Source organism: Piliocolobus tephrosceles, chromosome 14 (assembly GCF_002776525.5).
Source record: "Piliocolobus tephrosceles isolate RC106 chromosome 14, ASM277652v3, whole genome shotgun sequence".
In the NCBI taxonomy this organism is placed as follows: Eukaryota; Metazoa; Chordata; class Mammalia; order Primates; family Cercopithecidae; genus Piliocolobus; species Piliocolobus tephrosceles.
The window spans coordinates 25,896,650-25,913,742 of NC_045447.1; the positions used below are offsets into that span (position 1 = coordinate 25,896,650).

Genomic DNA, 17,093 nt, shown 5'->3' on the forward strand with positions numbered 1-17,093 from the left:
TCATTTCTAAGATGAGGACAGAAATAGTTTCTGCCTTGTCATGAAGATTAAATGAGTTAATTTTTACAAAGTGCTTAGAAGACTGCCTAACAAAGAATAAGCACCATATAGATATTTGTTTGTTTTTGAGTCAGAGTCTTACTCTGTCACCCAGACTGGAGTGCAGTGGCGCCATCTCGGTTCACTGCAAGCTCCGCCCCCCCCCCCCCCCCCCAGGTTTATGCCATTCTCCTGCCTCAGCCTCCCGAGTAGCTGGGATTACAGGCGCCCACCACCATGCCCGGCTAATTTTTTGTATTTTTAGTAGAGACAGGGTTTCACCGTGTTAGCCAGGTTGGTCTCAATCTCCTGACCTTGTGATCCGCTCACCTCTGCCTCCCAAAGTGCTGGGATTACAGGCATGAGCCACCACACCCGGCCAGGTATTTGTTAAATTAAAAAAATTTTTTAATTAGGAATTTAGGAAAAACATCACCTTTTGTGACTGGGCTCTGAAGAGTGAAGCAATGGACTGCCTACTAGGTCTACCCATATAATCACTGTTTCTAAAGCATATATATATATATGCTTTCTTATTGTATATTAACTAGTGGCTATTATATTTGCTTCTGCCCACAGGTAGAGAAGATGCTAAATAATTGTGCCAACACAGGTGTTTATAGTCCGTGTGACAGTTACTTTTCTTATAGCATGTACTCAATTAATACTTGTTATATGAATGAAGAATGACTTGCCTCAGTTGGCATTCTGGGGTGTCTGCCTGGGTGCAGCATTTCAGGGCTGGGTTTCCCTGAGCAGAGTTGTCTTTGTAGCAGGTGGATGGACTCTGTTCTCAGACAGGCTTATAAAGAGCACTACCAGCTCTATTAGCCCCACTCACCCTCTGTTATAAGGGTTCAGGTGCTTTCTGTTGGAATGAGGAGAACAGAACAGTCATAGACTATTTAAAAATACATATTTACTAAAATGTATTTGTTTTTAATTCCCAAAGCTTACAACCATCTTTTCATCTAGTCTGTGAGGTATTTAGTATACAGCAGTGATTTTTCTCTTTCCTTTTTTATAAAGCGAAGAGGTTCAACTATCCAGAGAGTCCCATCTAACTTAAAAAATGTAATGGCTTTGGTTGGATTGCATCTTCAGTCAGTACCTGCCATGGCTTAATCAATATTTTAAGTGAATGAATCATGTTTCCCCACCAGATCATTACGAGTAAGCAGTAAGTAATAAATAGAGAACATTAAGTATTGAACATTATTAGATGCAGTTTTTTGTTTTGCATAGAAGAAAGATGAGGATAAAGAAGGGCATTAAGGCCATGAAGAGCTTCCCAGACACGCACGGCCATCAGATGATCTTCTTCCTGCAGGCAGTGCCTTCTGGTGGAAGGAGCTCAGTCTATCAGAGAATAAACCAGGAGCCTGAGAGCAGTCCTGTGTCTCTGTCTTTAATCACCTGTCACTTATTCTCCCCCCAACAAAGGGAAGTAGGTCTCAGCAGTTGCTGCGATCCATCATGAATAAAATGAAATCATTTCATTAAAATTTTTTTTGTATGAATGTGCAAAATTGCCAACTAGGAGTTCAATGGGAAAAATAAAAAAAGTTTGTCAACATGATCCATAGAAGAGATGATCTTCATGTGTTCCAAAGGCAGAAAGGTGAGAAAAAAGATCTAGCTTGGTCTCTCTCCCTCAAAGACAGAAGAGGTCAGGAAGTCCAATGGGTGATGCTCCTGTAGATAAGGCACAAAGCAGGAGAGCTGAGGGTGTCCAGGTTCCATGCCCTGCATCACCAAGAACCCTTCTCCCTGGCTTGAAATCTTTGGAAATTCCTGGTTTGCAGAAATGCATTGTCATGGGCTCAGTAACCCTGCCACCCCTGTTCTCTCCATTCTTCCTTTGGTCACAGCAGCCATCTTAAGACACAAGACCAGGCCTGGGCCCTATGCAGGCTAGCTGAGAAGGAAGGTTGATACAATGGCCTCCAAACTCCAGGGAGCGAATGCTGGCTTCAGCTCAAAGTTTCCAGGGGCTGGGAATAAGGTGGAGGAATAGCCATCAGAAGAAAGGGCAGTTGGAAGTATAGTGTCTGGAAGAGGGGTCTTCATGTCCCTCCAGCCTCAGTGCCTGCACATTCCTCACCAGCTAAGCTGTGCTGAGAAGTGGGTAAGTTAGGTAGTAGCCCACAGCAGAGCCCAGGACCACACCAAGGAAAATCCAGGTGTTGTAGGACATTACGGCCAGCATGATGAAGTAGCCGATGACCACCTGGATAACATGGATTAGAGACTGGCCAAAGTGACACAAATACCACCTAGATAAAAAGGAGAAGCAAGTTAATCCTGGTAATGAGCTGGTAATGAGGAAGCTGGGAGTTGATATCAGGGAGTAGAAAGCTGTTGAGTTATGTGACCTGATTATTTATAACTTGTATGCTTAACCCAGGAGAGATTTCTTTCTGCCCCCCCCACCCCCACCCCCAGAAAACACTCAAGAGATTTCTTTTTAAAGAGACATATCTTCACTACATTTGGTGCCGAGCTTCCTGGCATCCTAGACAAAGGGGAAAATGAAAGTATCTATAATCTGTCTTTCTGATAAGGAATAAGAGAAAATCATCAGTAAGGCATATTTTCCCCCTGAATCTACTTTGGGAGGCAGTATGACAATGGAAAGAAAAAGCATGGACTTAGGTGACATATCAGTTCCTAGTCCTGCCACTTACTAAAAGTGGCCTAGACAGATGTCTTAACCTCTCTGAACTCAAGATTCCTTATCAGTAAAACAGGAATGAGAATACCTCCCTTGCAGTACAGTTGTGAAGATCTGAGACACCCATGTAGGGTGGCTAGTGATGGAGTGGGCAGGCTTATTAAGCACAGGTGAGGCTGGGGCTGGACAGAGGGCAGAACAGGGACCCTAAATGGTTGCCTGATTTGAGTGGGAAGGGAGGAGAGGAGAGCTTGTCTTCTCCTCCCACCAAGTGGGATACATTGCTTCAGGACAGTTGCAGATCCCCTCCTGGATATGGGAGCCTAGTGACCCATGGAACTGGTGAGATTTGGGGGAGGGTGGGTGGCCACCCCAGTTGCTAGATAGGGGCCTGCATCTGAAGATCACAGTTCCCTAAAGAAAGCCTTCTGAGCCTTTCAAGTGGCTGTTCACAGAGAGTGCTTTGGCCTGGGCATCAGGAGACATAAGCTCTAGTTGACTTGGCTATTTATAACCACTTGTTGGTGAGTCCTGGTCCTTTCCTGGGCCTCGCTGTCCCCTCTGTGAAGTGGGGCTAATGCTGTCCAGGCCAGCCTGTCTCTCAGGGTGAATGTGAGGCCTCTGCCTGTACCTGTAGTGGGTTCTGCCAACAGGGGATGAATCTGAGCCTGCAGAGTCTCCGTCTGTCTCTGTGATGGTCTGCTGGCTGATGGAGGTGGGCAGTTTCACCAGCACCTGGTGGAGCAGCTTGGCTTTGCCAACCTTGATGCCTTCATACAGTACAGCCAGGAATAGGAGCACCAACACCGAAAGGGCCATGCCTGTCAAAGGAGGGCAGAGTTGTGGAGACCTGGCCAGGCCAGCACTGTTTCCCTTCCAGCACCTCCACCTGTTCATGGAATCCACTCCATCCACCTCTCTCTTGCATCTTCTTCCCCACCCTTGCTGAGATCGGAACTTCTTCACTGTCTTCACCAGACCTTTCTTAGCAGGATTGGCCTACTGGAGTGTGGCTTTGAGATAAGGAAGAGAAGCCACCTGAAAAAGCCAGGGGCTGACACTAAAGAAGCCATGTACCATCACCCCAGCCACTCCCCTGGCAGGCTGCACAAATCTGTTGTGACTTCTTGTTAAGGGATGAGTACTGCAAGGTCCTGTTTATATGTAAGTAGGCAAAAAATGTCTGGAAGGAAAGATAAACAGTACAAGAGTAACAGTTATCTCAGCAAAGTAGGATACGGATGGTTTTTATATTCTTGCCTAACTTTCTAAGGTTTCTTTTAGATATATTACTTTTATAATAGGGGAAAAACCCAATAAATTATTTTACAGAAAATATCAAGTGCTTATTAGAGCTGCTGTGTAAAATATAACTGTTAATTACTACTTTTGTTTCACTAAGAGGGATAATAAGCGGTCCAGCTAAAGTATTTTACTGGACTCTGCAACATAATGAGAGATATATATCCTGTTTCTGCCCTGGTTTCCTGGCACACGACTTCTAGAGCCCTTGGAAACTCTGAAGTGGTGTCTTTTTATATGCTAATGAGATGACTGATGGCTGAGGCTCCTGGATGGGCTCTGGATGGGGGCTGGTTGCCAGGGGAGCCAACCTTGTGCTTGGATTGGAGGTTGGCACTTTCAGCCCACTTCCTACCTCTGGAAGGAGAGAGGGACTGAAGGTTGAATTGATCACCAGTGGCCAATGAGGTCATCAATCATGCCTCTATATGAAGACTCCACAGAAACCCAAAAGAATGCAGTTAGAAGGAATAAGTTGTTGTATTCAACAGTACAGTAGGGAAATTATAGTTAACCATAATTTATTGTATATTTCAAAATAGAATTGTAATGTTTCCAACACAAAGATAAATGTTTGAGGTGATAAACACCCCAGTTACCCTGATTTGATCATTGCATACTGTATATAGGTATCAAAATATCCCATGTACCCCAAAACATGTACAACTATTATATATGAATAATTTCTTTAAAAGGACAGGATTTGAAAAGCTTCCAGCTGCTGAACACATGGGGGTACCTGGAAGGTGGCAAGCCCAGGGAGGGCCTGGAGGCTCTGAACCCCTTCCTACATGCCTTGTTCCATGGAGTTTTCGAGATGGAGTCTTGCTCTGTTGCCCAGGCTGGAGTGCAGTGGCGCAATCTTGGCTCACTGCAACCTCTGCCTCCTGGGTTCAAACAATTCTCTTGCCTCAGCCTCCCAAGTAGCTGGGATTACAGGCACCCCCCACCACGCCTGGCTAATTTTTTTGTATTTTTAGTAGAGACTGGGTTTCACCATGTTGGTCAGGCTGGTCTTGAACTCCTAACCTCAGGTGATCCACTCGCCTTGGCCTCCCAAAGTGCTGGGATTACAGGCATGAGCCACCGCACCTGGTCCATTTGTACTCTTTTTAAGTGTTCCCTTGAGTGTTGTGAACCATTCTAGCAAATAATTGACCCCAATGAAGGCATTATGGGAACCCCGATGTATAGTCAGTTGGCCAGAAGTACGGGAGACAAGCTGGGACTTGCGATTGGTGCCTGAAGCAGGGGGCAGCCTTGTGGGACTGTGCCCTTAACCTGTGGGATCTGAACTAACTCTGGTTAGTGTCAGATTTGAACTGAGTTGTAGGACACTCAGCTGGTATCAGAAAATTGGTCACTGAGGGAAAGCCTACACATCTGATCACAGAAGTGTGTTGAGTGTAAGAAAAGGAAAAACAGTCGGGGTTTTTTCCCCAAAGGCTCCCAGGAGGAAATCATCTGACAGATGCAGGTTTTTAAAATATAAAATTATAGGTAATTTCATGTATATGGTGAAACTTCAAACAGTGCAAAAAAGAATACAGTGAAAATTCAGGCCAGGTGTGGTAGCTCATATCTGTAATCCCAGCACTTTGGGAGGTCAAAGCGGGTAGATCACTTGAGGTCAGGAGTTTGAGACCAGCCTGACCAACATGGTGAAACCCCGTCCCTACTGAAAATACAAAAATATTAGCTGGGCATTGTGGTGCATGCCTGTAGTCCCAGCTACTCGGGAGGCTGAGGCAAGAGAATTGCTTGAACCTGGGAGGTAGAGGTTGCAGTGAGCCAAGATTGCGCCACTGCATGCCAGCCCTGGCAACAGAGACTCCATTTAAAAAGAAAAGAAAAATCAGTTTTCTTCCCACCCCAATCTCCCTTCACCCCAATTCTCCTCAGAGCAACCTCTGTTACAATGTATATATCAGCCTCTGTTTGTACAAATGACAGCATCCCATCTACACATACTCCTTTGCATTTGACTTTATCATCCAGTTTTACCTCAGTTCACACAGATTTACCTTTTCCCCAGTGGCTTCATCGTATCTGTGATAGATTATGTTTTCCAAAGACAGCCACTCCAATATATCCAACCCCACATCCCCTTCTTACGATGTCAACATTCCTGCCATCAAGCGGTGGGGTCCATGTTTGTTGCCTCTCCTTTAGCCTAAGAAGACCTTCGTGACTGCTTCAGCCAAAGAAGGCAGAAGTAATGCTATCTGATTTCCAAGGCTAGGTCTTGAAAATGCCACATACTTCTACCTTGTTCTCTTGCGACACTCGATCTTGAAATCTAGCCACTCTGCCACGAGGAAGCCCAAGCCATAGGAGATGCCACACGTAGGTGTTCAGCCAACAACTCCAGCTGAGGTCCTAGCTAACAACCAGTATCAGTCACTTGGCATGAGAGTGAGGAACTCTTCCAAATGACCCTACTTCCAGCCACTGTCTGACTATACTGCATGAGACCTTCAGTGAGGACCACTCAGCTGGGTCCAGTCAACTCCTAGCACCTTGAAAGAGAATGATAAAATGACTTGTTTTAAGCCACTGTTTATTTAGCAATAGATAACAAGAAATGGTAGCCCATTGTAGGGATGACCATACTTTATTTAATCTGCACCTGCAATAACGGGCATTTGGGCTGTTTCCAGTCTATTTTTAAGATGCAGTTATTTAACTTGAAAAATAACTTCTTCATGAATTAGTGACAAACTCTGCCTTTTCAAATCAAAGGAATATTCTTCTCTTTCAAACTGGTGTCTCATCTCCAGCAGCTGCTGTGGACTTCTGAACTGGTGCAGAACAATGAACGCTGGATAAGGAAGGTGCCAAGTGGCAACCGGAAGCCTTGATCTAGTTGTGGCTCTGATGCATACTTACTGTGTGACCCTGCATGAGTCTTTCTTCCTGTCTCTGCGCTTTAGTTTCTTCCCCTGTAACAGAAAAGCTGCCTCCCTGCCTCTCTCGGCCTTTGTGAGGATCAGTAAGATAATGGAGCCCTTTGCGATCTGAAAGGGAGTGGTTGCAAATGGAATTATAAATGTGAAGTTCCTGCTCAGTGTTTATGCCAGAGGAATCAGCCTCACTTAAATGCCCACCAAGAATCAAGAGAACCCGGATTTTCCCTTGCCTAGTGCTACAAGGCTTTCCAAGCTACAAGTTTGAGCTCCCCAATTCTTACCAGCAGGACTGTGGACATTCCAGAAATCAAATAGAAGCACCACCGTATCTGAGAAGATGAAATGCATCTGAAAGAGAAGGGAATCGGCATCATGGGGCGCGGGGCAGTGGAAGTCATGGTCCTTAGTGCTCTCCAGCGCCTCCTCTGGGAGTCCAGAAAAATGGAGTCTCTGGAAGTGCCAAAAGGGCCAGCAGAAGTCATCAGGGCCAACTGAGGCCATAAAGAGCTGAGACTTGCCCAGGAGGGTCAGCAGCAGAGCTATAGTTGAGCTGGCTCTGCTCCATATGAGAATAGAGGTATGGGAGTGCCCATCCTCACTGGGCCAACTGGCTCGGGATGTGACAGTGTCCTCAGACTATGTGGGGATGTCCCCTCCATGCCTTCCAAGTGCAACTGCCTCTTCTTACCCCCTGGGGCCCTAGCCATTCTGCTGCAGCTCTGGGACAGGCTCCCGTGTGATGGGAACCTAGAGTCCTCTTTGTCCTGCGGAGTCTAGACAGATCCCACAGTGTTTATCGTCAAGGGGCCCAGAGGCAGCTGTCTTCACTATACTCCACATCTGTCCACTCATTCACTATACATTTGCTGAGCCCAGTTCGTGTGCCCGGCATTTTGGAGGCAGATTAATGTATCTGACCCTGGTGAGTTGACAGCCTTACAGGAAAGACTGCAGGTAAAAGCAGTGACCATGCAGTGCCTGTCAGATGCCTTTTCAAAGGGTGCTTGATCCACGCTGTGTTCAGGGTGGCATCAAGGGCTTTTTCTACATCATCTCATTTCATTGTCACAATGGTCCTCTGTGTGACAGGGACAGTTAGGCCCATTTTACAGGAAGGAAAGCTAGGGAAACTAGCCTTAGAGAAGTAATTTGCTGGTGGTCCCAAAGCTAATAAGTTGGCAGAGCTGGGATTCAAACCTGAGTCTAGCTGGATTCCAGAGCCCTGGGCATTCCAGGACACGGTGCTTCCTCCCAGTCTCCAAGACAGGAGGGTACGGTGGGAGCTGGATGGTGAATTTAGACGCCCACACCAGGCCTAATGACTGTTTGGAAAGATGAGGACCCAACAGATCTATCAGTTAGTTCACCCTCTCAGGGAAGGGAAGGCCGCCTCTGGTCCCCAGGTAAGCCCTTCTCAGCCAGCACAAGTAGTTCAGCAAACACTGTCAGTGTTACCCAGCTAAGGAGATCCTGGCTGAGTTGTAATCAGCTCGTGGAAGCCTTTGCCTTCTGAGACAATGGCCAAATATTAGAATCCTTGAATGTCAGCACTAGATAGAAGTATCCTCAGAGTTTTTAGTCCCATGGCTTTCAACTTTTTTTGCCAGGGAACACTAGCCAATTTAAATCTTTCTTGTAATTCTGTGATATAAAACATGGGGCTCAGGATGAAGAGGGGAGAGAAATCTAAGCTCTGCTGAAACTCAGTTTGAAAAATGCTGATTTGGCCCAACTTCAGTCCCTCTCCATCGCCTGTCATTTCCAGATGAGGGAAATGAATACAGAGAGAGAAAGGGATTTGCCTGACTTCCTTAGAAGCGTGATTACTCTCAGTTTGTGTTCAAGGGAGGAAGATATGAACCCACTGAGACTGGGTTCTTGTGAAGGCTGTGGAGGCCATCAGTTCTTACAGAAAAGGAGTTCCGGTAGAGGCAAACGTCAGTGGGGGGTGGAAGGATAGGCAGATTTGATTAGCTGCCATTTTGTCAGGAAGCTGTGCCATGTGGGTGTCCTGTAGCCTCCTGGAAACCAGAGCCACAAACTTCTGCTTGCAGATGACAGCCCTAAACCACAGGCCTTGCATGTTCTAGTCATCTCCAGTCCTCCCCCTCTCAATATTTAGGACCAAAGGAGATAGTAAATAATAGTAGACTGAGTCTAGGATTTGGAACAAAACAGATTTGCTAGCCAGAGCCTCTCTCTGGTCTCAGTTCCCTCTGAGGGGAGCTGGGGGAAAACTCTGCAAAGCCATCCACACAAAGTGACACAGTAAGGGCTCAATAACCCCAGTGCCTTTTTTTCCCCCCATACATGTCAAAGCTGGAGGGGCGTTTCTCAGAAGTGTTCCATGGGAGAAGCACAGGATACTGGGGAAAATGCATTCTATGGTCAAGGGAGTTTGGGAGAGACTGGAATTGGACAAAAGGTTTAACAGCTTTCTGCACTGCCAGAAGCCTGTACCTCTGAAAGCCTGTAACTCTCTCCTCCCTTTTTTCTTGCTGAGTGTCCCCTGGGAGAGAATCTCATAGACTATCCTCTAGGAAGTACTAATCTAGAGCAAACGTCTTTTTTCATACTTGGGAAGGAAATGACATTAATTATTCTGTGCCAGGCACTCTTCTAAAAATGTTATATGTCTTCATAGGTGGAAATTGAACAATGAGATCACTTGGACACAGGAAGGGGAACATCACACACCGGGGCCTATTGTGGGGAGGAGGGAGGGGGGAGAGATAGCATTAGGAGATATACCTAATGTAAATGACGAGTTAATGGGTGCAGCACACCAACATGGCACATGTATACATATGTAACAAACCTGCACGTTGTGCACATGTACCCTAGAACTTTATAATAAAAAAAGTTATATGTCTTAACTCACTTAATTTCAAGGGGGGGATGATTATTCTTAGCTCCATTTCATAGATGAGAATACTAAGGCAGAGAGAAGTTAGGTAGCTTGCCAAGTTGCTAGCTAGAATTTTGCCTGGGTGGGCTGGCTTCAGATTCTGTGCTCCTAACTGCTCTCAATGCAGCTTCTCAGGGCAGCACCAGAAGTCCAAGGGGCAGTTGTGACATGCCCAGGGCCACACTGTGAGTTGGTGGCAGCATCAGGACTGGATCCTGGGTCTTCTTACCAGGCCCTCATTTGGCAAGAGGAAAACAGATGCTACAACGCAGAGAAGAGCCCACTTTCTTGTGCAATACTAGACAGAGATGAGGGCTGTGCTGTCTTTCGGTTGTTTTAACATTTCAGGAAGATAGGCAAACAGCAGAAGAAGCTGATATGGCCACTTTGGAACAAAATATGGGAAGAAATTGGGGAGGGGAAGGAATGTATGAGAAAAAGCCTCTGTGCAATTAGGATAGTCATGCTTAGCCCCCCAAGGATCTTCAGCCAGTAGCTGGCCCGTATTTCCTGAGAAAGGTGAAGAGTACACCTCTAATAAAGGAAACAAACAAGGACCAGTCTGGGGACGGGAGAGTAAGACCAGAGCCCAGGGACAACAGTGGTAAAACAGGATGAAAAGGCAAAGAGGATAGGGTGGGAGGGAGGACACTGGAGTGGATCACAGGTGTGGATGACGATGCTGTTATAGCCATATCCGCAGAGGCAGAGTCAGTCCCGGGTGAATCACTGGGAAACCACAGGCCAGTCATGAGCTCCACACACACTGGCAAGTGGCTTAGTGTAGAGGGATAGCAGCAGCTGCTTAGACTCCGGGGCCTTATTAGAAGTGCAGATTCCTGGGCCTCCTCAGGCCCCTAATCAGAGTCCAGGGGCAGAGCCACAGGAGGCAGGGAAGACAGATATTAACCAGCCCTCTTGAGGAGATTCTGAGGCTCAGTTCACTTGGTTGCAGTTTGAACAGAGGCAGCAAGGCTAGTGGTTAGGGACACGGTTTCTAAAGCTGCACTGCCTGGATCTGCCTCCCAGCTCTGCCAGGAACCAGTTGCGTGGCCTTGAGCTGCAGACACACAGAAAGCCCCTGTGGACCCCAGTCTCCTCGTCTGTAAGATGAGGATAGGACTCTAGGAACCCTTTCCTTTGGTTTGGCCTCACTTTCACAGGCTCCCATCTTGAGCTCTATCTAGTCTTTTCCTGAAACCTTGTAAAAGAAAAATGTGCTAGCCTGGGCAACATGGCAAAACCCGGTCTCTACAAAAAATACAAAAATTAGTTGGGCGTGGTGGCATGTGCCTGTAGTCCCAGCTACTTGGGAGGTGCTGAGGTGGGAGGATCACTTGAGCCCAGGAGGTGGAGGTTGCAGTGAGCCAAGATCATGCCACTGCACTGCAGCCTGGGTAATAGAACAAGACTCTGTCTCAAAAAAACAAAAAGAAAAAAACGAAACAGAAAAAACAGTGAGTGTGCCTCTGTTTCCAGGTTGGACAGGGTACCACATCTATGCATCTCCTCTCAGATTTGGACACTGCAGCTTTGGGTTTGGTAGAGACCTGGGACTAACCTGGCTGTTCTACTCCCTACACACAGCTAACATGCCTTTCAGTGCCAAAAGGGGTCTGACTTGTGTCACCAACCCCTGCCTGCGCCTACCCAGGGACTGGGCTCACTGGAGATGGTGGAGCTGCAGGACGGAGAAAGAAATGTGAAAGCATCTGATTGAAGAGAACAGCCACACAGCTCCTGAGGGCCTGCATGTGCCTGCACCGTGTTCACCTTCCATTTTTTAATGCCTCACTCCCTGTGACATCTCTGCAGGTGCCTACTATTATTAACCTCTTTAAATTAACAAGGAAGGCACAGAAAGGCCCACTTATCTCCCCACGGTCGCTCAGCAATCAGGTGCCCAGAGCCAGAGATCTTTCTGGAAAGCCTGTACTGGTTCTCAAACCTTAGTGTACAACAAGTACTCTGGGTGTTTCTGGGACAGGTGTTTGTGGGGGTCACACTTTGAGAAATCATAGGAACCATGATGGTCTCCTGTCAACCAACAGGGACTGGTCAAGTAAATTATATGAGAGCCTCAAAATGGAAATCTCGGCGGTCACATCACAACATGATAAAAATCATGTTGAAGAGTTTAAAAAATGTTGAAGAGTTTAAAAATAAGAATAGCTTTTACATCCGCCCCCCCGTCCCCCGCCCCACCCACCCAATGGCACTAGCTCAATGTAAAAAGCTGACACAGTACCGGAAAGAAAGTAAAAAATCATTTTGAGTCCTACTGCTCAGAGATCTCTCCTGTTAGGCTTTCAAAAAACATTTGTTGACATAGCAAAATGTTTACACAAGATTGATATACAAAACAGGTACGATATACAAACAGGTACGAACAATACTGTGAAACTCCATTTACACTGGAGATGGCCTCATCCTCAGCAGAAGCCTCTAGCACCATCTCTGCCAGGTGGAGGTAGGGGTGACGCCCGTGGATCACCCCTTCTCTGAGTCCATTTGGTAAAGCAGATGGCATGAATGGAATGTCCCTAGTGGCTAATTAATCAGTCAGGGAGTTGCCACAACTGGTTTCCTTCTATCATCCTTGGGCCTGGGCCAGTTATCTTAGGAGCCCAAAACAGCCCAGACATGTTTTGCCATAGACCTGAACCCCCACGGAACAGTAAGAGTAATTTGAAAGATTTCTTTTTGTTGTGCTAGGGCTGTGCAGACCCTTGCGATACAGAGATGAATGGGACAAGTCTTTGGCCCTTAGGGAGCTACCTGTCTATGATGGGGGACATTTAAGTGAGCAAGTAATTACAACAGGTTGTAGGTCAGAAAGAGAGGCACAGTGGAGGCTCCCTGGGGGTGCTGGGGACTAAGCTGCCTGAGAGACACCTGCCCTGGCCAGAGAACAGTTGGCTAGGACAGTTCTGAAGTCAGAGAAGCAGGAGACAGCTGGGAAGATGAACTGTATGGTATGTTCAGAACTGGAAGTACTCACGGAGTCCGAAGCCCCGGAGGGACAAAGACTCACCTGTCACTCAACCCTTTCTACCTTTGCCTTTTTGCTAGAGGAAAAGATGAAAATCAGCACACCCTGACTTGAGAGAAGCGATCTGGGCTACAGTTTTCAATTAAAGGACTTTGTGGTCAGATAGGCAGGGGGCAGGGCCCCAATCTTGTTTTCCTCCTTGGGATGAATCTTGGCCTCTGACAGTGTAAGTGATTTGTGCTTTTTTCAGGGTGGGGCTGTGGTGAAGGAGGGAGCAATCCCTGGAACTTGTTTTCTTCTTTATTTTTTCATTTGAGGTTACTTACACTTTGAGAAAAGCTTCCTTTTTTGTAAACAAGGGTTGGGAAGGAGATGAAGGTCCCAGTGCTAGGCTGACTGGCTGGGGAACTTTTGCAAGTGCTTTCCATCTATTTCCCTTTTTAAAGGACAGTTGATCATTTGACTAAACGGCCTATATAGACTTCCTATATCTTTTTTGATTTTTGGTTTGTGTGTTGTTTGTTTGTTTGTTTGGGAACGTCTTGTTCTGTTGCCCAGGCTGAAGGTCATGGCTCACTACAACCTGGAACTTCGGGGCTCAAGTAATTATTCTCATCCTCCTGCCTCAGCCTCCCGAGTAGCTAGGATTACAGGCGCCTGCCACCACTTGTGGCTAATTTTTGTAGAGACGGAGTCTAGCTATGTTGCCCAGGCTGGGCTTCCTGTATCTTAAATTCTATGACATTCTTCATGGGATGAAGAGAATGATATGACTTCTTCAAAGACGAACGAGTCTTGCAAGCTGTCGTTCTCTCCAGCCCAGGTGAACCCTTCCAAGAAAAACAGCTTGTCCGAAACGCTGTTTTCTGACTGAAAGTGTAGGGAAGCTGGAAAGGAGCTGGGTCTGTTTTATTCCCCAAAGAATCAGGCTACAAACTTGACAAGAGCAGGGCCAGGGATGTACGCTCGGTGTGCGCGCCGGGCTGCGGGCTGAAATGCGCGGGGGCTTTCCCTTTCGTGGAAGCCTAACTGGAATCTCCCAAGGCGCCGCCCTCCGCCCTGGGGCGCCGGCCAGAGGTCCGGGACTGGGGACCCCGGACCCAGCTGTCTTCAGCCACCGCGCCCCCACTCTCAAGCCGCGCCACCGCGGGCCCTCGGTAACTGCTCGCCTAGCCGGACTGCCTCCCAGCAAGAGGGACAAATAGAGAGGACAACCACAAAGCCACGGCAACCTGTACCTGCCGCGTCCCCCCAGCCCTGTTCCGGCTGTTGGCAATGCTGCCAACACACCCCTCACCAGCCCCGGGCCAGCGACAGCGAGGATACGGGGTGCCCAGATGGCAGCTCCAGGAAACCCTGCCCCAGCCGCCCACCCGCGTCCCCTCTTCTCCCTAGCGCCCGGAACTTACCGCCATGGTGAGCGCGCGGGGCGGGCGTTAGAGCCGCGTCTGCTCGCTCGGATCTCCTCGCTCCGAGTCAGTTCAGCCGCCGCCGCCGCCGCCACCGCAGTGATCGCGACCCGCGCCGCACGGATCACATGGTCCGGGCGAGGCGGCGCGCGGGCGCCTGGGAGTTGTGGTCCCCACGCGCGCCCCACGTCGGCGGCCTCAGGCGCGACCCCTGGCCGGGACCCACGTGCCGCGCCCCAGGTTCCTAAGGGCAGAGGCTTGGCGTTCCCGGAGTCGCGAGCGAGTGGGGCCACCTGCTGCCTTCTGTCTTCGTCCTTCCTGTTTTGCACTTGGCTTATCTTGGCGATTATGAGAATGCTTATTGTTCATTGTAATAAACTACCCCAAGCCTAACATATGTTGAGTTGAAAATGGAAAAGTCCGTGCTATGAACACAGTAGCAACAAATTTGGAGTAAATTAAGTCAATTATGCCCTAGATTTTTAATGCAGTCATTACAAGATAATTACATTTTTCTTTTTTTAAAAAATATTTTCCAATCTGATAAACCAAAAGGAATACACATATGTAATTTTGTTTTTCTTTGATTACTAGGGTGGTAAACTATTTTTCTTATCGGTACTTCCATTTCTGTGTATTGCTTGTTAATTTCACTGCTCCAGTTTTTTGTTGGGGTTTCTTGTAGGGTGAGGGATTTTTAATGGTTATTGATTCTTAACCATATTTAGGAACCCTTTGCCGATCAGCCTATGAGTAAAGAGGCTCTTCAGAGAAACCTTGCTAAGGACAGTGTTAGCAGAGACCTTGAGCCTGGAGCTGACCTCAGTTCACATCCATATCCATCAACTATTGACTTTGAGACCATAGGCAAATAGCTTACATTTCTGAACTTCAGTTTTCTGGTAAATAAAATGAAAATAATAATAAAATCTATGTCATAGGGATTAAATGAAAACATACATGTTAAATTCTCAGCATGTAACCTGGCAGTGGGAGCTTGTTCAGTAAATGGTAGAATTCTCAGGGTCACACAGCATTTTTTTTTTTTTTTTGACAGAGTCTTGCTCTGTCACCCAGGCTGGAGTGCAGTGGTGCAATCTTGGCTCACTGCAACCTCCACCCCCCGGGTTCAAGCGATTCTCCTGCCTCAGCCTCCTGAGCAGCTGGTACTACAGGTGCGTGCCACCATGCCTGGCTAAGTTTTGTATTTTTAGTATAGACAGGGTTTCACCATATTGGTCAGGCTGGTCTTGAACACCTGACCTCGTGATCTGCCTGTCTTGGCCTCCCGGAGTGCTGGGATTACAGGCGTGAGTCACCTCACTAGGCCCAGACAGCTTTTTTTTTTTTTTTTTTTGAGACAGAGTCTTGCTCTGTTGCCCAGGCTGCAGTGATCTCGGCTCACTCTGTAAGCTCTACCTCCTGGGTTCACGCCATTCTCCTGCCTCAGCCTCCCAAATAGCTGGGACTACAGGTGCCTGCCACCACGCCCGGCTAATTTTTTTGTATTTTTTTAGTAGAGACGGGATTTCTCCGTGTTAGCCAGGATGGTCTCGATCTCCTGACCTCATGATCCACACAGCTTTTAAGATCCTCAGTCCGAAAGCTAATGGGGGCTGGGAGCAGTCAAGGATTAGAACAGCTTCAGGGAGAGAACATGGGCCATGACACTGTGATGGGGCTGGGGAGGGAGAGCTGCTGCTGTTGTCGTTTACTGGAACATGGGGAAGCACTGGGGAGAAGGGCTAAGGGTATCTCTGAAGCATCTGGGTTCCAAGAGCTGGGGAGGGCTTTGGGTGTAGCTTTTTACCTTTCTGGGCCTTATATGGAAAACAGGAGTAAGATGATCTGACCTTCACATAAGTGGGCTCTGGTGCACCCCACTCCCCCCACCTGCATTGAAGAATCTGCAACACAGCTTTATTCATTTGACTGTTTTTGTTGACTTTGTCACAATCTGATGACCTTTACACTTACTTATAACTTCCTCATGGATGTTTTGGTTACAGCACTCAGCCCGGAAGTCCTAAAATGCCCCATTTCTTTCTGTACCACCAGAGACACCCCTTCCCTGTCCCCCAGGCAGAGAGCTTGTTGCAAATCATGGGATCCTAGATCATAAGATCACAACACAGCCACCCAAGCCTGGGTCCATGGCAAGCGATTCTTTCCGGACTCTGTGTTTTGACAGGCCATGACTCCCTTCCTTTCACGCAGCAAGAGTCTGTCGTTGTCTTTCCAGCGCACACCTAGACCCCCGAGACAGAATCCTCCATCAGGAAAGATGGCGTTGCCTTGGGCGTCACAGAGATTATCGAGAGGCCCTTTAGCCTGGGCTCCTTTGTAGTCAGTTGGTAGAGCGGAAATCCAACCAGTCATTTCTCCTTCTGAGGTTCAATAGAGGAACTTGAGGCTCACGAAAAGACCACATGCGCAACATGTAATTCCTGCAGAATGTTGGGTCTTTATGTGCAGGTAAGGCTGCGTGATCCCCAAGGATGCCACGACCCATCTCTGGGACCCTGATGTCCCCATCCGTAAAGTGAGGGGTGGAATGGATGACCTGCAACTGCCCTCCACATGCTGATCTGCAGTTATAAGTGAGCCTGAGGGTGGAGTTGAACACATTATGGCCAGGACCTTTGCATATTTTCCCTGTAACTCCATCAGCTAGCCTTCCATCTTCTCTCCAACAATACCTCTATTATTTTATATTTATGCCATGAGCAGTGTTGTGGATCTGATATGTGTGACACAGGGGGAGCGTGCATATTCAAGGTTGGCCTGTGTGGAGACAGTGGGTGTGCGTGTCGTGGGGGCGAGTGTTTACTGGATCTTGTGCTGGTAAGGCTGGAGGAAG

At 47.6% G+C, this 17,093-nt stretch overlaps 1 protein-coding gene across 2 annotated transcripts; it reads right to left on the reverse strand.

Annotated features, from left to right (window-relative positions):
• Nucleotides 1-941: 941 nt before the first annotated feature.
• SLC31A2 (solute carrier family 31 member 2) lies at nucleotides 942-14,556 on the reverse strand. 2 transcript variants are annotated; one of them, XM_023223704.2, is made up of 4 exons: nucleotides 14,234-14,554; nucleotides 7,206-7,272; nucleotides 3,345-3,534; nucleotides 942-2,315 (listed from the first exon to the last, which is right to left on the reverse strand). In XM_023223704.2, exons 1-4 carry the CDS (start codon nucleotides 14,237-14,239, stop codon nucleotides 2,147-2,149), a joined length of 432 nt encoding a protein of 143 aa, XP_023079472.1. In that variant the 5' UTR covers nucleotides 14,240-14,554; the 3' UTR covers nucleotides 942-2,146. The 2 variants fall into 2 exon arrangements, with proteins under 2 accessions (XP_023079472.1, XP_023079473.1); XM_023223705.2 differs by lacking the exon at nucleotides 7,206-7,272 and having other exon boundaries at nucleotides 14,234-14,556.
• Between the last annotated feature and the right edge of the window lie 2,537 nt (nucleotides 14,557-17,093).